The 25167-nt window shown below is 39.6% G+C and overlaps 1 protein-coding gene across 1 annotated transcript; it reads right to left on the bottom strand.

The window, feature by feature from the left end:
* Window positions 1–3890: 3890 nt before the first annotated feature.
* On the bottom strand, window positions 3891–9441 carry LOC307120294 (uncharacterized protein). Its single transcript, XM_079807268.1, has 4 exons — window positions 9320–9441; window positions 5991–6317; window positions 5400–5735; window positions 3891–4688 (listed from the first exon to the last, which is right to left on the bottom strand). Exons 1-4 carry the CDS (start codon window positions 9387–9389, stop codon window positions 4534–4536), a joined length of 888 nt encoding a protein of 295 aa, XP_079663394.1. The 5' UTR covers window positions 9390–9441; the 3' UTR covers window positions 3891–4533.
* Between the last annotated feature and the right edge of the window lie 15726 nt (window positions 9442–25167).

Raw genomic sequence — 25167 nt, 5'->3', positions numbered from 1 at the left:
AGCTGCTCTGGAGCAGGTTATGTTCAGAGAGTGAGTTGCTATGGTTACTTACCCTGAAAGTTACCTCCGTTTTTGGAACCGATAGTTGAGGTTATCCACTTATTTACTCTTAAACATAAACATAACGGGTATGTCACATAACCTGCTTTCTGGAATACCCCCCTGGATGAGCGTCGAAGAACCAAACAATCCAAGATCATGCCAAATCATCAACAATCAAATTCTGCTAGCTGAGTTATCAACGTACGAAGAACTAGAACCAGAACCAGGTCTACAGAGTAAAAACAACAATTGCCGGTTTCCAAAAGTTAAAGGTCCCATGGCATGGCATTTTTCTATTATTTTATAATGTTTCCTGAGGTGTACTTATATTGTTAGTATGATTTTTACATCATAAAATGTCATAATTTAGAAATAAAAGGCTTTTTTTCTATACTGATGTTTGCCCTGTGGCTGAATGCCCTGCTTCAAGAGCCGTGTCTGCTGTGAGACTTCAGTAAAAACGCCCACTGTTGTGATTGGCTGACATCTTTGCATTTGAAATGAGCGGAGGGGGCGTGGTTTAACGAGGTCTACGACGCACGAGCTGCTGCCAGAGAGACGGATGGACCTGAGTTCACTTCTCATCAGTTCTGTCAGTCTCAGTTCAGGGTGAACTGTTGTAGTTACTAGCATATACTTCAGGTTATTCGTTTATTTCTAGTCGGAGGGACTGTCACTCATGTCAGAAAGTTAGTAACTTTAGTAAATTATGGATCAGCGCTGACTGGAGACGCGAACCGTTTAGAACGATTCAGTCCGATTTGGTGAACTGGTTCGGTTCACTAAATAGAACCAGTTCAAAAGAATGATTCGTTCGCGAACCGGACATCACGGACCAGAGACAGAGCGATTGCTAACAAAGTTATTTATAGTAACTACTGAGTTGTGAGAGAGCTGTCTGTCAGCGTAAGTTTATTTTGTTTGTATCTGAATAAACACGAGTCCCAGTCACACCGAGCCCGTCTTCATCATTATTCTACCAACTTTGTAACACATGTAATGTACCATTACAGCTGTCGAGATGAACGAGTTACGAGTAAGAGTTGCTTATAGCATTATTTTTAGATATTTTCCTATCATATGAAAAGCGTCAGTGACGCACGCGCATTGAGTACACAGCGCAAACAAAGACACAACAGCAGTAATCGAATGTAATCCAGTTTATTGTGGGTCTAAGCTGGCTAGCCCGAATATGCTCACGCTTACCCCCCTTCTGCTTAATCTCACGCTGCGTAAGGCGCCTCCGCTGTGGGCAAGATGCAGTACTGGGGGTCGGGGATATTGAAGGCCGACCAGTCAGTGCAGCCCGAGCTTCGGCGTGCGTGAGGTTTATCTCTAAAGAGATGTGAGTCTGCCGATGTTGAGCAGAAACTCATGACTGTATGCACATTTTAGAACAGATAGACGCGATGAGGACGTACAAAAACACTGACTCACCAGATATAAAACACGAAAACATAGTTCTGTCGGGAGAGAGAGAAGCCGCAGCACGAATAATAAAGTTCTGTGTGAACTTGAATAATTAGCTACACATCAGAAATCACTGATCACAGATCAGAAGGAACTGAAAAAAGACTTCTGTTTTCATTTATACATCCAAACACAAAGAAACTGCCAGCATTCACTCGTTCACAAGCCATGATCTCTCGAGGACAAATATAGCGCTCGCATGGGCGTACCAAAATCTCCGGGCGGAGGAACGGGAGGTTACCGTTCCTGTTTTGACTTCATAACAGGAGACTTTAAGATTGGCTAGTCTGGCCTGTCATTTTCTCAAAGGCAGAGAAAGACAGCCAGAACTCAGTTTACAACAATCAAAATTTCTAGCCACTTGGGGACAATATTCAGGCTATGGGAATTAATGTTGAAAAACCTCATAAAATGACAATTTCATGCCATGGGACCTTTAAAGAATAAAAATACGATTTAAAAATGTCCAATGAAGGAGCAGATCTCATAATACGGGAGACCATGTCAAAGCTTGGTCCCAGACACAGAAAAGGCCCGATCACCCTTTGATTTGTAGCGACACCGTGGAGAGTCTTTGGGTCAGAAGAGATTAGAGTCTTTGGGTCAGAAGAGATTAGAGTCTTTGGGTCAGAAGAGATTAGAGTCTTTGGGTCAGAAAGAGGCAGAGTGATGTGTCAATCATGGAAACATTAGTTTACTCAAACACGAACCTCTCAGCTCTCGGCAGACCGCCTGCCCTACTGCAGTTAAGATGGCCTTAGTGAATGCAAGGTCGATATCGAATAAATCTTTTATTTTAAATGACTTGTTTACATCTCACTCCTTAGACTTTTTATTTGTTACTGAGACCTGGTTAAAAGAGATTGCTCCAGTTCCAGTTCTCTGGACATGACGGTGGAGTTGCAACGATTTAAAAAAAAAAGTTTAAATGCAAGACTGTGCCTACGGACACTTTTTCCAGTTTTGAGGTCCAGTTATTGAAGGTTGATATGTGGTCTGATTTACAGTCCCCCCTTAACCTTCTAGGGCTCTTCGGTCATTTCTGACCCGAATTTAAAAAAATAAAAATGGTTAAAATTAGTAGCTTCATCGGAATGGTCCGAAACTTGGTGACTTTATTGGTACTTGGTATATGAACACCCAAAAAAATTGGAGACAGGATTTGAAAAGTCCAAGTGGTCGTAAAAAAAAAAATAGTCACACTCAGGACCTTCGGTCAAAGATGACCCCTATAGGAAATGAATGGGACATTAGTTTTTTTGTGCATACAATCTACAAATCAGCCAGGATGCAGAAAAAAAGGACTCAACAGTGAAGGGGTGAATCTCTAAAATCAAATCTCTTCAATCTCTTCAAATCCTGTCCCCGATTTTTTTGAGTGTTCACATACCAAGTACCAATAAAGTCACCAAGTTTCGGACCATTGCAATGAAGCTATGATTTTTTTTTTTATTATAAAAGGCAAGATCCACTATAGTGGTAAAAATGTGCTATTGCGTGATAAAAATGCTCAATGTGTCCACCGGATGCCACCGATCTCATTTAAAAAATTGTTTTCATGAGGCTAGGCTTGACTCTAAAATGAAATACAGCTTTGATTAAAAAAATAAATATATATATATATATATATACACATTAATTATATTCAATGGGAAAAAATGGGTCATAATTATTGCATAAATATTAATTATAAGTCATAAAATTATCTCAAAACACCAAAAAAGAAAAGAAAATATTATTGAACAAAATTATATTTCATTGATTTTACTCAAATCTTTTTTATCTTAATCCCGCCATCCGGGTCATTTTTGACCCGAAGGTCCTGAGTGTGACCCATAAATGAAGAACCCCAGAGGGTTAAACAGCATTTAAACAGTTTATTTAAAAACAACACAAGCCAGTGTAAATACACATACAAACACAAAACTTGCAACAGTGACAGCAGTTTTTTGTTTTTGAAGTATTTTCCAATTAATTTTCTCAAAGTTTGAAACAGATTCAAATGACCCGGAGGGCGGGATTAAGATAAAAAAAGATTTGAGTAAAATCAATAAAATCTATTTTTTTTCAATAATATTTTTTCTTTTTTTGGTATTTTATGATTAATAATTAATATTTATGCAATAATTATGACCCATTTTTTCCCATTGAATATAATAAAAAATGCATATATATATACATATTCTTTATATATAATTATTATTATTATTTTATTAAAGCTGTATTTCATTTTAGAGTCAAGCCTAGCCTCATGAAAGCAATTTTTTAAATGAGATCGGTGCCATCCGGTGGACACATTGAGCATTTTTAATCACACAATAGCACATTTTACCACTATAGTGGATCTTGCGTTTTATAAAAAAATTAAAAAAATCGTAGCTTCATCGGAATTGTCCGAAACTTGGTGACTTTATTGGTACTTGGTATATGAACACCCAAAAAATTGTCGACAGGATTAGAAAAGTCTAAGTGGTCGGAAAAAAAAATCACATTCAGGAACTTCGGGTCAAAAATGACCCCCATAGGAAATGAATGGGAATTTTTTTTTTTTCTGCATATAATCTACAAATCAGCCAGGATGACCCCCATAGGAAATGAATCTCTAAAACATCAAGTGCAAAACAGACAAAAAAAGTTTTAAGTTTTGTTACATACAACTGCAAAATGAAACAAGATGAGTAAAGTTCATAAACAAACTTTAAGTTGGCTTGAAAAAGCCAGAAAGCTTGTTTTCTGTTTTAGTTTAGTAGTTTTAAAAGCCAGCCAGCTATGCAGCTAGCTAGCTAACATGTCTTAGCATGAATTAACATGTTGCTAGCATGACTTTACATGTCACTAGCATGTTGTTACCACAAATTAGCATGTTATGTTTTAGCATGATGGAAACCAGATGGCCCCACTACATTACGATCCAGTTCAGAGGAGCATTGTAAGCAAAGTTTCGTTTCAACATCACTAAACAATTAGACCTCATATTTTTTTTTATTTTACTGATTAAAACTGCAACATATATCACAATATTTATGACATCTGTTCTGCTTTCTCTGTTTTAGCTCTTGTAGCTCTGATGTCATTGAGCAGAAGAACAGCAGCAGCCGCAGCAGCCACGCCCATCAGCGCAGTGACGACCAATCGGAGCACAGCTTCAGCAGAATCACAAGAGTGGGCGTGGACTTCTGAAAAAACAACATGAGCAATGATAAAACATAATGTGTGGGTTTTCAACAAGATGACTTTAGGCCTTGCCATAAGGTGACCAGATTTAGAAACTGTTTCTAGTTCAGTGGTAAAAAATATCATTGAAATCTCACTTGTTATTATCTATGAATAAAAAAAAAAAACAGGGATAGTATATTTTTGTATGTTTTTGTTTTAAAAAATGTGTGGGTTCCATATATGAGTACTGTAATTAATAATTATGAGGATGTTTGCAAGTCAAACTCAAACACAATAACTGTTTTAAAAATTCAGCAAAAATCACAATATGAACAATTGGCCTAAATAACTACAGCAAATAGCAGACATATCAGAACAGTTTTATATTTTAACAAAATTATGAGTTTACAAAAACACATTACAGAGAACACAAATTAAATTGGACTAATTGTATTTTTTTTTTTTTCTTTTTTTTCTGTGAATATAGGCTACCATAATAATTACAACTTTTTTGTTTTGCTTTCAGCCATGGGCACCAAAAAACGAGACTGTCCTCATAAAACAGACCCACAGAAGCAGTGAAACAAGGTAAACATATTTAGAAATAAATTAGTAAATGATGACAGAAGCTCATTCATCATTTCTTATATTTCTTGCATGTTATAGTCTCTGTAAAATCAACAAATAAATTCAGTGAATGAATGTGAATAATATCAGCCGTGCTGTCGTACCTGCGCATGTGTGACAGAGTTGAGTGATGTTGGGATGTCTGGTCTGGTTGCTGATGGGATTGTTGAGCACACAGCTGTAGGTGTTTTTATCCTGATATTCCACCTCCAGATGTAAAGAGATGGTGCTGCTGAGATCAGACACACTGATGCTGGACAATAAACTGTTTCCTTTGTACCAGGAGAGAGTCACATGACTCACATTCACAGCTAAACACACCAGTGAACATGATGATGATGATGATGATGATGATGATGATGATGATGATGATGATGATGATGATGGTGATGAAGAACATTGTGAAGAGTTTCTGCTGATGACAGGAACAGGCAGACGAGCTGGAAAGACGAAAGTAAGCCATGCTAGCTTTGTGACAGTTTGTGATGTCATTCAGTGACTTTATAATTGTAAAAATGATGCTGTTTAAGATGCTGACATCATAATTAATCACAAGAACATTCAATAAAATGAGTCCAAAATTAATGTTTATATCAGATTTTACAATTTCACGATTGAAAAATCTAATATTTATGATGCATTTACTTGAAAGCTATAGCAATAACAGAATAAAAGGAAACCAACATTAAACTCACCATAGACAGTGAGACTGAAACTCTTTCTCACACTGCTGATCTCTAGTTGATAATCTCCAGCATGTTCAGTTGTGATGTTTGTGATGGTCAGAGATCCAGTTTGATGATCCAGCTTCAGTCTGTCTCTGAATCTCCCATCAAGAACATCATCAAATACAGTCATGCTGTCGGCCATTGCATTGATCTCAGCTATTAAAGTGTTTTCAGGTCCAAACCTCCACAGAATCAGATCATCATCCATCATTTCAGTAAGATCAGAGTTTAGAGTGACTGAATCTCCCTCCATCACTGACACTGACTTCAGTCCGTCTGTATCAGCAAACACACCTGAAGAACAAACAGAGTAACTTTGTTGATTTACTTAAACTCATTTTTGTAACTGAAATGAAGAACAAACAGACAGCAGCACAGTATATCTTGAGAGTTAAACAGTTTAGTTTTGAGTATAGCTACAATTTCTACATGTAACATGAATATAGGCTGTTCTTGTCTGTTATATAAATAACACAAACGTATAGTGAATCAAAAGTTATCCAGGGATAATGCCATGATGTATTTTGTGTGTGTGTGTGTGTGTGTGTGTGTTTGTTTTTGTGATTTATGTTTTTTTATAATGACATGGGTATTACACTGGTATTATGACATAAACATGAAATATGAGGACATTTCATATGTCCTCATATTTAAAATAGCTTTAAAGGGGTGGTAAAACACATTCTTTCGAAGGCTTGATTGTGTTTGTGTGGTGCACTGTAACATGTGTTCATGCTTCGTTTTAAAAAAATTGCATTATTTTTCATGTATTTGACCTTTATTCTACACTGCTCTGTCCCTCCTTGTAAAAACGGTCTTATGCTTTCCGGGTTGTATGAAGCCAGTCCCTCAAAAATACGCAATGGGCTCAGATTGGTTAGCTGGCCCAGTGTGTTAGAAACAATGGCGTCAATAAAACCATACCAATTTGAGCCCGAATCAGACCCAGACAATTTTAGTGAAGATGATCGAGCAGAACCTGTTCATTCCTCAAGACTAAAGACTGCGGATCTAAAGTGATCGCTACTGAATGGCACTGTTACTTTTGTATTTTTAGAACGATCGCAAGAACTATTAACCCAAAACGAACACTAAACACTGGCTTTACTAGTAGCCAAATCACACACAGAACCATGTTTAGCATGCCTGTAGATAAACAATACATAAAAGCTCTAATCAAAGAATCATTTACACTAATTCCAAGTTCGCTGTTGAGATTTAAAAAAAGTTTGTAACGTTAGGTGTTTGTCGGATAACTTTAAGTATGAATGAGCATTTAACAAACTGGTTTGCAGAACAGCGTTGTCATCTGTGTACTTCCTTGCTACAACGTACAATTAACAATACGAACTATTACAGGGAAACACATCAACGAAAAATAAATCGTACTTACAGGTTGTGGCCCGTAAACAGCTTCTGTTTTTAAATCCATCTTACATTTAAATCAAAGCCGTTGTGCGAATCCTTCATTGAACTCGCGAAGATTGTGGAAGCTTTCCTCCGTGAGATGTGCAGCGGGAGCCGCGCGCGCTCGTCGTGCATGATTCACACTGGCAGTGTTTGTCTCGCGCAGCTGAACCGCGGCTCGTGTATTGCAAATACAGACGAATATTGTCCATTATGTCACATTTTCCGGTCTTCTCCTCCGACCCCTGTCTGTCTTGTGCTTTGATTTATGATGGGCAGCAGATATCTGCTGCAAATGCGACCTGTTCCCCTCTGTCTCATACACACATGCATATAACATGTTGTATGTTAAACGCACTGCACCACACCCCCGTCCCTAGGAAGGCTGAACAAAGTGGACCTACAATCCGGATGAAAATAACAGCGTTTCATCGGCATTGCGGCAACAACACTCCAGCCTACTAACTACAACAACAACGCTTCCCCGCGGCGATACAAAATGGCCTCGCCCCCCGTTATTTAATATTCTCGGAGGAGGGGTTTATGTAAATATTGGGGCTGGTGATGTCAGAGACCCTGGAGGAATGTCTAGTTGTCCCTACTGGCCGTTTGCTGTAGTCCTTAGAAATTGATTTCTTTAAAAGCAAATATCTCCCTTTGCTTTAAACTTTGAACGTTGTAACTTTGCAGATGTTGTTTATGCTCAAACAGCAACATTACACACTAGCTAAAGTTAGAAAAGTGAAATCGTGGTTTACCACCCCTTTAAAAACATACTAAACAATGTTTTATTAAATATGTAAACATGCATTCCTGTGATGGGTAGGTTTAGGGGTAGGGGTAGTGTGTGTGTGTGTGTGTGGGCATGTTTTCGTGAAATATCAGGACACAAATGTGTATAATGACATGGGTATGACATAGGTATTACAAAAAGAGGGTGAAATATGAGGACGTTCCCCATGTCCTCACTTTTCAAAATGCTTATAAATCACACAGAACAAGTTTTTTTTCACAGAAAGTGAACTGCACAGTCTCCTGTGAGGGCTAGGTTTAGGGGCAGGGGCAGTGTAAGGGGATAGAAAATACGGTTTGTACGGTATAAAAACCATTACGCCTATGGAATGTCCTCACATTTCACAAAAACAAACGTGTGTGTGTGTGTGTGTGTGCTCGTGACTCTTTAGCTCCGCCCACTGCACTCCTCCACGAGCTTGGCTGTTTTTGGAAAGAATCGGTACAGCGTATCTGTCTTTTATAAATCTGATCAAACTAAAGACCCTTCAGAGATATGAAGGATGCAGTTCTACTCTATAGGTAATCAAGATTAACATGAGACTGGAAGAATTTGTGTGTTGTTGTGACATATATATACTATAAATTTGTTAAATGTTATTTTTCTAATAGAGTAAAACAGTCTCTAATTCATTATTTGTGTCCATTAGAAGAAAAGTATGTTTTGTGCATATAGTAATTTAATTATTATATTTTGGAATACCTGCGTCATGACATCATCGCATGCTAGTTTGGTGCGCGCCCATGATGTGCTTCATTCGTCGTAAAAGCAGAGACCAGAAGCCTTCATCAGCGTTCCTCTCTTCATTTTTCTTCCTTATTTTCAGGAGAGTACTACATTTTGTCCCCTTTAATGATGCTACATAACTTCATCTAATTTTTGTTTAAATGAATTGGACCAAAGATTATTCTTTCAACTTTCATGCGCATCTGACATAAATCATGGTCAGACACAGAAACAGAAGCGATGTGACACTCTAGACCTCACAATAATATTTCAGTTTGAATGTAACTCCTATGCCTCTGTATTAAATATCTGTAAATGCAATGCATTAAATTAAAGCTAAAGCAAAAAGTCTTAAAATGTCTTAACTTACCAACCAGATGCCACAAGTAGAGCAAAACAAGCACATGAACCATTTTCAAACAGGGCCTTGAAGTGAACATTTCCGTGACAGACAGATTGTGAACTGTGTACTTGTGCAGGACAGTGTTAAACTGATCTAGTGTTGCGTGTGAATCCTCCCCCACAGGATTTGACCAACACACACCCACTAAAGTGCAGACGCTGCTGATGTTGGCTGTAAATGCTCTTTCTTCCTTGAAGAGGTTGTACTTTTTGAATTGCATATCACTTTAGTTTGAGTTATAAAACTGACCTCTGTGGCTCTTGTTTGGTGTTTCTCCAAAGTGTAGAATGGTTTTAGGACGGTCACTAAGGGTTTGAGTGTGTTTTCTTGTGTTTTCTCAGGGTTGCCATCAGCCGATCACACTCACACATACCTCATGTTTAAATAAAGACACACTAATGCAGAAGAGCAGACCAAACCACAACTCTGCACAGAAGTCACTAGAGGTTTCACATCGACACACACTGACCTGCTCGAGTGTCTCATGCATTCAGTGGATCATACAAATACAGGCTGTGGGTCTTTGTGTAGTTTGCTATTATAATAAAACCTACACTCTATGCTGGGTCATTTTTTTTTAACCCAAATGCTTGGTTCAGCCTGCTGGGTCATTTTATGGGGTTATTTTTAATATTTGTACTCAGTGCTGGGTAGTTTTTCTGTAACTCAGCTGCTAGGTCATCACATACCTACCCAGTGCTGGGTCAATGTAACCCAATGTCGACTAGTCTGTTCCATTTAAAATAAAAAACCTTTAATATCAAATTAACTGTCCCAGCACAGGGTAAAAATAACCCAGCATGTGTTCTGTCCAATATTTACCCAGTACTAGGTTGCTAAATAACCCAGAAATGGTTGGTATTTTTTTAGAGTGTAGGCTACATTTTTGCATTATATTTAAAGATTCATTCAAATTCTCTGACTTTGCTTTAAAGGTGCATCATGTAAAAATAATTTCAGTAAAATATCCAAAAATCACTAGGCCAGTGTTATATATTTTGTTCAGTTGAGTACATTTACCAAATGTTTCCAACTATTTGTAAATCATGAGAAATTGCTATTTTAACCAAGGAACCGGGACGTGTGAGGGAGTCGCCTGTCGATTGCGTCATATCTGCGTTCTCCTCAGTTTCCGGTTTTATTTAGCAGAAATGCTTTACTCTCACTGCAGTGTGAACAAGTGTCATAGCAGCCGCCGAGCGAACACACATAGTAACGTCATAACATTATTTTCAACACACTCAGATGTGTCTAATATGATAAACAGAGCTGGGGCACGTTCAAAACTCAAACCGGTGCGCAACGTTTTGCTACGGTTTCCGGTTGAACGTCATGTTTCCTGGAAACGGTGCGCACCGGTGTGCAATGGGTTTGAGATGCGTTTGATCTCGTTTGGTGGGTGTGTCAAAAATGTCAGCCCAATCAGCGGCAAACTGTATATAAACCACGCAGTATTAAAGAGACAGCTCACACAATGGAAGTAAAGTTGTTTAATGTGTCCGCTGGTATTAGAAGACATGATTGTCGTAAGAGTTTAATATATATATATATATGTATATATATATATATATATATATATATATATATATATATATATATATATATATATATATATATATATATATATATATACATATATATATATATATATATATATATATATATATATATATATATATATACATATATGTATATATATATATATATATATATATATATACATATATGTATATATATATATATATATATGTATATATATATATATATGTATATATATATATATATATATATATATATATATATATATATATATATATATATATATATATATATATATATATATATATATATATATGTATATATATATATATATTTATATATATATATTTATATATATATATATATATATATATATGTATATATATATATATATTTATATATATATATTTATATATATATATATAATCAACATGATGATGTATTTATTTATATCTTTAGCTTAATTGCAAGGCAAGTTTATTTATATACCAAATTTCATATATGGTAATTGCTTGACATAAAGTGAGAAAGAAAATACAAGCTATTAAAAAAGTAAGAACTAGAAATAAAATGATTTCAATTAGAATTGATTACCAGGAGATTAAAAAGTTAAATAAATGGGATTGGGATGTTGTCTTTTATTCTGGACGGCAAGGCGCGGTGATTGCATGTATTTTGCAGTATTAAACACGTATTTATATCGATTTCATCAGGCTCCGAAAATTCCTCAAAAAGAACACAAAGAATGGCCTTCTCGGCTGCCATAGTTACAACTCTTGCGTCAACAGAACAGGGTGTTCAACGCAGCACCGTTACCGTTTAAAAAACGTTTTGCAACGTTTTGTCGGGGCTGAACGCAGCCCTGCTTTACCTCATGACCGGAACAGCGGAAGTGGCGCCGCCGACTGTGTCATAATAAAAGTCCCACTGCTCGCGAGGCGTGTGTTGCGTTCATCTTATTAACAATTGCTCCAGCTGCCTTGCTCAGCTCCACAACACTCGGTCCTGCTCTGCTTCATACTACAGTAATGTTAATAATCACGTCCTTGAACATGATTTCTGCCCGAGTCCTATACCGATTCTTTTCCACCGGCTGTGAGGTGAAGACCCAAGATTCTGCACTCAAACGTGGCGTCATCATAGGCGTAATTTACGGGTGGGACATGTCCCCACCACTTCTGGCCAGGCTCGATATTGTCCACACCACTTTTTAAAAGTAATTGAAAAATAGATTGCGGAAGGTATGTATTAAAGCAAAAGCACGATCTACAAATCTTTTTTCAAAAAATTATGACTTTGAGAACTTTTATTTTGAAGTTATTGTTTGAGCAACACTGCCATCGAGTGGTTGTTCAGCCATTTTGTTTAGTTGAAAGTAGGAAGCATCCAGAGCACACGGTTTGAGAGATGATGCATCTAATTTGTTTCTTTCCACTGTTCCTGGGATACTAATTGTCTGTAAGTGATCAAAAAGTAGTGATGGGCAGACCGAGGCTTCGTGAAGCACTGAAGCAGTTGAAGCAAATGTGTCATATTGTTTCGAAGCTTCGAATCAATCTGACACCCGTCTCTACGGCGCCATCTAGTGGTCACTTCCATGTGTTGATCTGAAATACCTTGACAATGATCCATGTAAAAAAAATTGTTTTTAACATCTGTCTGACAAGTACATGATCTTGGTTTTGTAACCTGTAGCCTCGTCATTGTAAAGAACTATATATATATTTGTTTGTTATACAAAATGAACATTAATAAAATAAATAAAGCCACAATGTGTCACATTTGTCACAAAACATTTTTATTCAAAAATATGAATTGCTCTGCTGTTGAAGGACTCAGCTGACTTCTTTTTTTACATATAATTTCTCCAGCCTTTGAAAAAATCCTCTCACAAGGGACACTTGTTGCTGGCATGCACAAATATTTTTGGATGATGTAAATACATGGATGATGTATTGTTGCAGAAGGCTAGCTGCCTATCACAATACACACATCTCACTTTATTTGGTGCTTCCAAATGGAAATGCTCCCACACCACAGATGTACGGCATCTCTTGCGTGCAGCCTCCATTTTTATATATTCAATTAATATATCTATCTATATATCACCTATGAATCTATATCTATATAATTCTATATATCTAACTTATGCTGTGCTATCTATCTGTCACTATCTAACTTAGCCTATATGAATGTGTCACTATATCTATACTATATGTCACTGTCTATACCTATCAGTCAATATATCTAATTTAAATCTAGCCTAAATATAACTAACCAAAGCGCACTATAAATCTCACTGCTATCACAAAATCACTGCTATCACAAAATCACTCTCCTCTCACAAAAACCCACGAGGTGAAGATGGATTTACTTCACTTTTAAACTGTGGTGAATTAGGTTTATACAGATGTGTGACTGTGTGGCTTGTTCCCGCCCCCTTTAATCAACGCAGTTTCGGAAGGCGCCACCTGATGAAACACTTTGAAGCTTCATTTAGCCATAGTCACGTGACATGGGTGTTTCGAATCACAGTTCGGAGCAGTGTTTCGAAACATCTGCGCTTCGGGATCTCGGCAAAGCCCCGAAACGTCTGTTTCGCGTCTGCCATCCCTGACAAAAAGTTTTATTATCATATTAATGACACTTCCATGCATTATAGCATGTAAATTCATATTCTGAAAGTGTCATTGCTGCATTCAAAAATATGTAAATTACTGCCAGCAGTTTATGTTTGTGTTTAGTTTTTTATTAGAGCGTATGTATATTGAAATATGTATTTGCGCAAAACTTTTGCCATATTTCCTAACAGTCGATAAAAAAAATATTGCGAAATGACAGCGTTTCCATTAACTGAAGTTATGCGCCTAAAACGTATGTTGTTAGGTTTATGCATATCCCAGCCACCGCACAGCATTATTTTTAATAGAAGGAGACGCATGTGTTATTCAAGCACTGATGGCAAGGAAAGCCCCTTATAGCTACTTGAGCGGCACATATGAGGTGGTTTGGGTGTTTCTCTCTCTTATCTGCTTCAAGCTCTTGATAAATTGAGGCATTTTATATTCTATTGTTTTTTTATGAGTTTAATAACGAACTCGTCTTCTGTCCAAACATTCCGTGCCATCTGTAAAGAATGATTGACTTTTACATACGCCAGGTTATTGCCAGCCTGCCACATACAGAGACGAGCGAAATGTTTGAATTTGCATGATGGTAACTCAAAGTTTTACCACTTCGTTATGGGTAACAGGTGCCATGGACCACTCATGTTAGCATCAGTGGCATAACTTTAACTTAGAAATTACGGACCCCGGTGCACAAATATCATAACTCTATAATAGGCCTATACTGTAATATATTGTATGCTATACTGTTATACATATATTCTAGAAATGTATTAAAAATAAAGACGCTTTCAGCCTTACTCAAAGGCAGCGGAAACAGGCCAGTGGGTTCGTTACGCACGTCAATCCTGTCACAGTTACTGTCTGTCTCTGTTGTGTTTTGTACTTCCTGGTTTCAGTTATCACATGTTCCTTTGTCTGAGTTTCCCGCCACTTGTCTGTTCCCTTAGTTACCCTCATCTGTATCACCTGTGCCCCTCGTTAGTTAGTCATCTGTGTTTGTATTTAAGTTCCTCCCATTCCTTCAGTCTCTGTCCGATCTCGTTTGTGGACGTGTATGTATGGTGTGCTACTGTGTTCGATTTGATTCTTCTGAAGTATTAAAGGGGTGGTAAACCACGATTTCACTATTCTAACTTTAGCTAACGTGTAATGTTGCTGCTTGAGCATAAAAAACATCTGCAAAGTTACAACGTTCAAAGTTTAAAGCAAAGGGAGATATTTGCTTTTAAAGAAATCAGTTTCTAAGAACTACAGCAAACGGCCAGTAGGCGACTACAGACATTCCTCCAGGGTTGGTGACATCAACAGGCTCAATATTTACATAAACCCCTCCTCCGAGAATATTAAATAAGGGGGGGGGGTGAGGCCATTTTGTATCGCGGCGCTGTTGTGGTATAAGTTAGTTAGGCTGGAGTGTTGTTGCCGCGATGCCGAGGAAACGCTGTTATATTCATCCGGATTGCAGGTCTGGGGTACTTGCTCTGTTCAGCCTTCCTTGGGACGGGGGTGCGTTGCAGAGCGTTTAACATACAGCATGTTGCACGTGTGTTTGAGTCAGCGGGGAATCAGGCGCGCGCGGGGCTCCTGCAGCTAAATAATCCTACATCTAACAGAGGAAAACATCCACCGTCTTCGCGATTTCAATGCCAGATTTGCACAACGTCAGCTGCGTGAAAAAAAACACTGCCGGTGCGTGGATGCACAACGTGCGCGCTGCACATTTCACGGAGGACAACACAAACTTCCACAAACTTCGCGAGTTCAATACAGGATATGCACAACGGCTTGTCCTGAAAGCTGGATTTACAAACAGAAGCTGTTCACGGGCCACAACCTGTAAGTCTGATTTATTTTTCATCGATGTGTTTTCCTGTAATAGGTTGTAGCAAGGAAGTAAACAGATGACAACGCTGTTCTGCAAACCAGTCTGTTAAATGCTCATTCATACTTAACGTTATCCGACGAACACCTAACGTTACAAACACTAACGTTAAAATCTCAACAGCGAACTTGGCATTAGTGTAAATGATTCTTTGATTAGAGCTTTTATGTATCTACAGGCTTGCTAAACATGGTTCTGTGTGTGATTTGGCTAACTTACTAGTTAAAGCCAGTGCTTAGTGTTTGTTTTGGGTTAGTTCTTGCGACAGATATTTGGCTGTAATCATTCTAAAAATACAAAAGTTAAAGTGCCATTCAGTAGCGATCATTATAGATCCGCAGTCTTTACTCTTGAGGACTGAACAGGTTCTGCTCGATCATCTTCACTCAAATGATCTGGGTCTGACTCGGGCTCATATGGTTTTATTGACGCCGTTGTTTCTAACACTGACCAAAGCAAGCACATCCTCCGGTAAGGGGCGTGGCGTTTCCGACATACGTGCACTAGGCGTTTAGCGAATCACAACACACTGGGCCAGCTAACCAATCTGAGCCCATCGCGTATTTTTGAGGGACTGGCTTCATACAACCCGGAAAGCATCAGACCGTTTTACAAGGAGGGACAGAGCAGTGTAGAATAAAGGTCAAATATATGAAAAATAAGGCAATTTTTTTTAAAACGAAGCATGAACACATGTTACAGTGCACCCCACAAACACAGTCAAGCCTTCAAAAGAATGTGTTTTACCACCCCTTTAAATGTTGTTTAAGTATTCTACTACCTGTCTTTGCCTGTTCCTGCCTGCACACCCGTAACAGAAGATCGGACCAATACAGCACGAGGACCTCTCTGGGATGGGTATTCTCCTGGTCCCAATCTCTCCTGAATCCCCAGAGCAAGGCGGTTCAGCGGAGGACCGCCTTTGGGGAATTTGTCAGCATGGTCGCTCACTGGAGAGGTATGTAGAGGAATTCTCTGAGCTAGCCTATCTGGTGAACTGGCCAGATGCGCCGCTTAATGCGTTTTTTCTGATGGGCCTGGACGAGGACACTATTCGGTTCCTGGAACCTGCCTGTTCCTTTTCCCTAGTCGAGACAATCAACCTGGTTTTGTCCCTAAATTGTTCAGAGTTCGAGATAACAGAAGAGGTTCCTATGAATATGTGTCTTCCTCGTCCAGTCCCCTCAGAAAAGCTTGCTGCCTGGTCAGTTCACCCGCAGCCAGTTTCCTCTGTATATCCCTCCAGTGGGCATGCCGGGAAGGTCCTGCCTGTCCCCAAGCCCAGGAGGAAGAGGAGAGCTGCCGCTAAGCGCTCGTCTCAGGGCGTGACGGCCGCTGCCATGGCAGATTCACTGGAGCGGTGGTTGATAGACTTTGGGAGCGATCCTACCGCTCCGTGTTTCCTTGACTCCGCTGCAGCCTTCCTGGACTCCGCTCCAGCACTCCTGGACTCCGCTCCAGCCCTCCTGGACTCCGCTCCAGCACTCCTGGACTCCGCTCCAGCATTCCTGGATTCCGCTCCAGCACCCCTGAACTTCCTGGACTCCGCTCCAGCACCCCTTGACTTCCTGGACTCCGCTCCAGCACTCCTGGATTCTGCTCCAGCACCCCTGAACTTCCTGGACTCCGTTCCAGCACCCCATGACTTCCTGGACTCCGCTCCAGCACCTCTGGACTTCCTGGACTCCGTGCCAGGCTTCCACGAGCCCGCTCCAGGCTTCCACGAGCCCGCTCCAGGCTTCCACGAGCCCGCTCCAGGCTTCCACGAGCCCGCTCCAGGCTTCCAGGCCGCTCCAGCCTTCCACGAGCCCACTCCAGGCTTCCACGAGCCCGCTCCAGGCTTCCACGAGCCCGCTCCAGGCTTCCACGAGCCCGCTCCAGGCTTCCACGAGCCCGCTCCAGGCTTCCAGGCCGCTCCAGCCTTCCACGAGCCCACTCCATCCTTCGACGAGGCCGCTCCAGCCTTCCACGAGGCCGCTCCAGCCTTCCACGAGGCCGCTCCAGCCTTCCACGAGGCCGCTCCAGCCTTCCACGAGGCCGCTCTACATCACAGGACTGTCCCTTTCCACAGGCCCTCCATTCCAGCACTTAATTCCCCAAAGAAAGTTTTGGGGGGAGGGGGGGCTATACACCTGTGGGTGGGAGACATGTGGGTGGGGCTCTGGTCCCGCCAAGGCGCCCAAAGACTCCTGTCCTGCCAAGGCGCCCAAAGACTCCCGACCCGCCATGGCCGCCCACGGCTCCCGACCCGCCATGGCCGCCCACGGCTCCACCCTGGAGGCACCCCAGCCAGCCAGACCCCAGTACTCCCGTCCTCAGGACTCCAGGGTGCCCACCCTCGCTCCCTATTTGTGTCTTTTACGGCGCGAGGACGCGCCTATTGGGAGGGGGGCGTTATGTCACAGTTACTGTCTGTCTCTGTTGTGTTTTGTACTTCCTGGTTTCAGTTATCACATGTTCCTTTGTCTGAGTTTCCCGCCACTTGTCTGTTCCCTTAGTTACCCTCATCTGTATCACCTGTGCCCCTCATTAGTTAGTCATCTGTGTTTGTATTTAAGTTCCTCCCATTCCTTCAGTCTCTGTCCGATCTGGTTTGTGTACGTGTATGTATGGTGTGCTACTGTGTTCGATTTGATTCTTCTGAAGTATTAAACGTTGTTTAAGTATTCTACTACCTGTCTTTGCCTGTTCCTGCCTGCACACCCGTAACAAATCCATTCTCCGCGTTCTTATTTTGCTTCTTATGTATTAAATATACAGGCAATTAGTTTATGAAACCTTGATCAAAATTAAAATACAATTTATAGAAAATGAAATTCACTTTAAAGAAATGATTTCTGCAAAACAACACTCAATAGAAATCATGTCTGACCCCACTCAATGTCTCCAGACATATTGCGTGTCTTATAGCCTTACTCATGCCGACGAAAGCGCCCGCAAATTCTTTAATATTTTTCATTGTTGCAGTTTTTTTACCACTTCGTTATTTTGGCTCAGATAAGAAAATGTCACGCTATTCTCAAGTCCAGGGTTAGGCTAAACCTTCGCCATCCTTACATACGCTACACTTATTTTGTCCATTACAGATCAAGATCTACCTTTACTGTACATAGTGTTGATCTCTGCTGCTGGATCTCTGCTGATTGTTGCTGTAGTCGTGATGTGCTGCATCTGCAAGAAATGTAGAAAAACTTTTTAAATTTAAAATATAAATCTTAAGAACAATCGATGCATTTAAATCAGACATACAGATTTCCATATATGATTACAAGCTATGTCCTTTTATTACATCTATGCCCTTTATTATTAATGCAGTTCAGATGCGGGAAAACGACCGAACGGATTCAGCATCGTGTAAACCAACAACACGAAAAACGGTAAGATCATTCATGACTGTCGCAAGAAGCTGTTGTTGCAGTCTGATTGAAATTTTGTCAGACGGCCAGTGAAGAGATGTGGGTGATCAGATACATTCAGTAGTGGCGCAAAATGATCTTTTTTTCAGCTTTTTATACTATTTATAGAAAAGGTTTTGTTATACGTTAAGAAGTCACGCAGTGACAGTCATCATCAGAGACAATCAGACATAAGGAGTTATTCGCTGATATAAGGTACAGTGACCGTCAATGCAGCAAGAGCTCAGTTCATGTAGATGAATGTCGCCAGATCAGTTGGAAACAAAGAACGGCTGTGAAATACCAATATTACAACAGAATGCATGAACTAGCATTAGACCCCCTTCCCCTTTATTATATTATTACTTTTTTGTGACATTTATCTAACAATTTCTGTATTTGTGTCTTGAAAGTCACCTTGGAATCCATCCATTAGCATCAGTTCTGGCAGGTCACGTCAAGCTATCATCAGCCGACTGTCAGCTGATCCACATCTACCTATAGGAATACGACACCTATCACCACATTCCTATATATGGTTCATTCAGTATTATCAGCAGCTTTATCACGTTGCTCTGGAGCTAATACCCTTCTCCATCCCCAGCTCCTCTCGTCAGGACTGGGGTTTCTGATATTCCTCTTGAATCAGACTCATTTAGTCAATTATGTTGTAGTTATTGTCATTAAGAAAATTATTGATATTGTATACTTTGCTTCTGTTCTGTTTACCCTTAGGGGTTTTTCGCTGCTCTCCCTGCTCTCATCTATGATAGGCTGCATGAAGTTCTCGCAGGGAGTTCTTGCCCAGAACAAAACCACCGCCAATCCAAAATGTATGCTAATAGTCAATCAATCATCTTTGACGATAATGATCCTGACAGAACTAGCTTTAACTCGTTCAGTTGAACTTTTATTAGGCGTATTTGATTTCTCGTCACAAAACAGACTAGTTGAGTTTTGAGTTTTGATAGAGACTGACCACTGCAGACCGGGAACACACCACAAGAGCTGCCGTTTTGGAGATGCTTTGACCCAGTCTAGCCTAGTCTAGCCATCACAATTTGGCCCTTGTCAAACTTAGTGTATTTACTAGTTGCCATATCAACATTATTTAGAAAAATAATTGTGCCAAAATTAAAAAATCCATGGAAGATATCACTGAACATGTATTTAACCATAGCTAAAGTAAATTTCTTACTGATGTTTATTTTTCATCTCTGTTTTTTTTTGTGTTTATTTAAAATAAGACAAATCTGATATTATTGTAATCTTATATCTGTTATTTAACAGTTGAGATCGTTCTTTAATGTTGATCTAACAGCAGAAGACACGAGCCGGGGTTTAATCACAGTTGTGCAGGCGGGTTGTCACACTGCGTTACAATGAGACCCTATTAGAAATATAATATTATATTCTATATTTTTATGAATTATTTTGAGAAACCATGAGAAAAAGGTGAATAAGGAATGAGAGTCAATGTTCAGAAATTATTCATTATTATTATGTTTTTAACTATCCTGTAACTAGTTTGTTGTCAAACTCAAACAGTAGTATATTTTTAATTATTCAAAAATGCCATTATTTTATTTTAAAAAGTTAATAATTGTATTTTATTGACAAAATATTTTAGTTTGTCTTTTTTTTATTATATCAGCTAACATTTTAATATGTCATATGCTCATGTTACACTGTACCCCACCTATGGGGCATATTGTCACATTTCACTTCCATTCTTTGTATATGAAGTATACACTGTATTAATGAAACAAAACCACATGGATGGATGGATGAATGGATGGATGAATGGGTGGATGAATGGATGGATGAATGGATGGATGAATGGTGGATGGATGGATAGACAGATGGATGGATGGATGGATGGATGGACAGATGATGGATGGATGAATGGACGAATGGACGGATGGATGGATGGATGGATGGACAGATGATGGATGGATGAATGGACGAATGGACGGATGGATGGATGGATGGACAGATGATAGATGGATGAATGGACGAATGGACGGATGGATGGATGGATGGACGGATGATGGATGGATGAATGGATGGATGAATGGATGGATGACGGATGGATGAATGGACGGATGACGGATGGATGATGGATGGATGGACAGATGGATGGATGGATGAATGGACGGATGATGGATGGATGGATGGATGGAAGGACAGATGAATGGACGGATGATGGATGGATGATGGATGAAAACACAAATGAATTTATGATCATGGGCTGGTTGCATAAACCGTTAAGTCTAGTCTTACAAGTTAGACATACATTTTTTTTTTTAAGACTGTTCATAATTTTTTTAATCAGTTACATAAAAACATAAACTGGCCTAATTTGATATGAAAAGTAAGACTGAATGCCACATGCCGAACTGCTGGTGGCTCATACTAGATCTTAAGACACTCTCAACATAATGGCTTAGTTTATGCAGCTGGTGTTGATCTGAGAACAGTAGAAGATTCTAGAACTCCTCTGTGATGTCATAATCACTGACACTGAAGAACATCTGCAGACTCACTCAGAGCCACTGAAGACTCACTGAAGATCAGACACTGAGAGACCAGAGACACTGAGAGACCAGAGACACTAAAGAGAGACTAGAGATCAGACACACTGAAGCTGAAGATCAGACTCACTCAGAGCAGAGACACTGAAGAGAGACTGAAGAGAGACAAGAGACCAGAGACAGTGAAGACACTAAAGATCAGAGACACTGAGAGACCAGAGACACTAAAGAGAGACTAGAGATCAGACACACTGAAGCTGAAGATCAGACTCACTCAGAGCAGAGACACTGAAGAGAGACTGAAGAGAGACTAGAGACCAGAGACAGTGAAGACACTAAAGATCAGAGACACTGAGACACTAAAGATCAGAGACACTGCTGAGATCATGGACTCAGAGACCCGACACACTGAGGTAACAGAACCACACACACACACACACACACACACACACACACACACACACACACACACACACACACACACACACACACACACACACACACACACACACACACACACACACACACACACACACACACACACACACACACACACACACACACACACACACACACACACACACACACACACACACACACACACACACACACACACACATCAGCCGTTCTGATGATCTGAGTTAATCACTCCTCATGTGTTCACTCCTCAGGCTGTGGAGGAGCTGCTCATCAGATCTCCACCTCCTCCTCCACCTCCTCTTCTCCCTCGGGACATCGCCAGAAACTCCCTGATGCCCTTCTGCACCGTCCAGAAGCCCACCTGCGGATTCTGCTTCACCCAGGACACCGACCACAGGCGCAGGCACAGCGGCCTGAAGCCCTGCGACCCCTCCAGGTGGAGGAGCACTCAATAAACCTGCACTCGTTTATCTCAATAAACCTGCACTCCTTTATCTCAATAAACCTGCACTCCTTTATCTCAATAAACCTGCACTCGTTTATCTCAATAAACCTGCACTCCTTTATCTCAATAAACCTGCACTCGTTTATCTCAATAAACCTGCACTCGTTTATCTCAATAAACCTGCACTCGTCACAGAGAGACAGGAAATATTTGCAAACACTTTAAAGTCCCAGTGAACCGGAAGTTGCAACTGACTTTATTTCAGTGCTGTGACGTATTTCCAGGTGAAACGGAATATTGAATAGAGGGCAGGGTTTTACTTCAGCGCTCCTCATCTCCATCTTGCGCTCATAGCAGACTAACGGATGGAGGGGAGTGGTTAAGGATATTCAGACCCAAGCCGGCGCATAGTCGTCATCGGAAAGGGAACGCCATTCAAGACCGGAAGTTACTTTTCAGATTTTGATTAAAGATTACCGTGGCAAACAATTTTTTTCTGTGTATTAACTTGCACGGATTAGTTGTTCACCCTAAGACCTGTAATGTGGGCTAACAAATTAAATAAGATCGATTTTGATTTCATGAGGACTTTAAAAAATGTGATTATTTATTTGATTAACATGAATTAATATTTATTTATTTAATTTTTTACATTTTGGAAGAAAAAAAAACACCCATTGGGTTTGGCAGAACTCCAAGTGATGCTGACTGCACTAGTCCTGTGGGTGGCAGTAACAGCATCTCTCGTAGAATACGGAAACAGAAGCGGAAGTGTTATTGGTTTCTCCTGCTTCCTTCCCCAGCTTCCAAGAATGCGAGGAAAGGAGGATGGAGGAATCAAAGCGGTTTTTGTAAATCACAATATCCATTTTCACTCAAGCATCGCTTCACGTGGGAGCGAGGGAACTGGGGTAAAAAATTTAGGAAAAGAGGAACACCCAATATTATCAAATCAATAAACGGATGTTTGCATCGGCTCGCTTGCCTCAGTTCACTGACACAGAAAAAGAGCTGACATCGCTAAACAGAAACCGAAACCAAACACTTGAATCTTAATAGAATGAGTCGTAGAACATATTTTGTGCTCGTCAGAGTCTATGATGCATCACAATTTGTAAACTATATTTGAAATTAGAATTAGCCTAGCGTGTCCCAAATCATAGGCTACTATATGTTGAAACGAGTATCCTAAAAGTAGGATCTGCTGGAGCTGTAGATCAACGTGTCTCTTCATTTCTCTCCAATATGGTTGGGAATTAAATGACACGAAAATGATTGACAGGGCAGTTCAAACGGTGACACAACGCACGCGACGCGGCCCGTCAAAGACGCAAATTGACGTTATAGTACCGGTATATCCTAAAGCTAGTCTGCTAGTCTGGATGGGCCCTATATCTACTATATTCTGTTTGTGTTTGTGTAGGGGAGAAAATCATCAACATTTCTTGTTTTTGAAAGAAGTCTCTTCTGCTCACCAAGACTGCATTTATTTGATCAAAAATACAGTAAAAACAGTAATATTGTGAAATATTATTTCCATTTAAAATAGATGTTTTCTATGAGGATATCAAGTAAAAATTTGATTTATTCCTGTGATCAAAGCTGAATTTATCATCATACTCCAGTATTAAGTGTCACATGATCCTTCACAAATCATTGTCATATGATGATTTGATGCTCATAACACATTTATGATTATTATTAATGTTCAAAACAATTGTGTACATTTTTTTGCTTTCTATTTCAGATAAATGCTGTTCTTTTGGTATTCATCAAAGAATCCTGGGGAGAAAAATGTGAGCATATTCAGCATAAGAGACTTCTTTTAAACACATGAATACAATCTTTCATATCTAAACTACTGTAAGATTTTGGATATTACAGTTTTTGCCTATTGCTTGCACACCTTTTGCAGAATTTGGCTCGTTATGTCAAAACTCTACACACAAGCCAATCAGACTTAAGCACTTGGAGATTAACAACTCACATCTGCCAAAATGAAACACTGCAATCAAAACTTAACACTTCTTTCGAAAAATTAAATTCTTGCAACAAAACCATACACACAAGCACCATTTGAATTACTCTTTCATATCACCAGCAACACACTGATGGGCTTTATATAAAACACTGCAGTCTTTGTGTTTCTATTTTTATTGTCATTTTCTCAGACTCAGTCTTCTGTAAAAACTCAAAAGTAGAATTTCTGCACAAATCACACTGCTCAGCTCTTCTCTCATGATGAATGAAATCTGACTCCTGCTGCGTTTGTCGTGACTTTTGTTCGGCTCACTCACACTTTATTGAAAAGTCACGTTCAGTTTTTAATTGTAGTGTTTATTCTCAAACTGAACGAAATTATTTTATTACTATGAATATCAAAACAACGGTAAGGGCGGTGTAATGGTGGTCAAGTGATAACCATTAGCCGTGGCTTTGAGAGTGGCCTTGTTGAGGATATTGTTGTTTAATCTTATGATTGTGTGGTTTTAAGAGATGTTTCATTGAGGTTTTGAGGGATGTTTTCTTCATTTAAATGTTTGTAATGTAAATGATGATGTGGTGAAATGTGATTTTCCATTGTGTTTGCTGTGGTATTATAACACTTACCAACTAAGATTATTCAATAAACCACATGATAACTGTGTTTTTATCCACATCATCAGATGAGCATCACACACACTTTATCACAGGAGTTATTATAATATGTGTCAGATGAAGATTAATGAAAGCGGTTACTGGACATAAAGTCACTGGTCAGAACTGTCACTTTGATCGGGACTCAGAGGATGAAATGATCTTTCAAGCTTTGTCCAAATAATTTTAATATTTTTACTCAACATTTGGATGTCAGTTCTGGAAGAGAAAACCCCATTCATTTTTTCAATTGAGAAACTTGGGGAACAAAATGTATTTAATTGACAAATTCCACATAATGAATTGCACTATCCATAACCCTGAAGAAAAATC

This window comes from Gobio gobio, assembly GCF_949357685.1.
Source record: "Gobio gobio genome assembly, chromosome: 24".
Classification (NCBI taxonomy): Eukaryota; Metazoa; Chordata; class Actinopteri; order Cypriniformes; family Gobionidae; genus Gobio; species Gobio gobio.
This window is presented reverse-complemented; position numbering and strand designations above follow the sequence as displayed.

Excerpts from the sequence above, each read along its gene's own strand:
- LOC307120294 (XM_079807268.1), bottom strand. The coding sequence starts at position 9,389 with ATGTTCACTTCAAGGCCCTGTTTGAAAATGGTTCATGTGCTTGTTTTG. Across the intron at positions 6,318-9,319 it reads CTACTTGTGGCATCTGGTTG|GTGTGTTTGCTGATACAGAC; the intron begins GTAAGTTAAGAC and ends TTTGTTCTTCAG. Across the intron at positions 5,736-5,990 it reads TTTCAGTCTCACTGTCTATG|CTCGTCTGCCTGTTCCTGTC; the intron begins GTGAGTTTAATG and ends TCGTCTTTCCAG.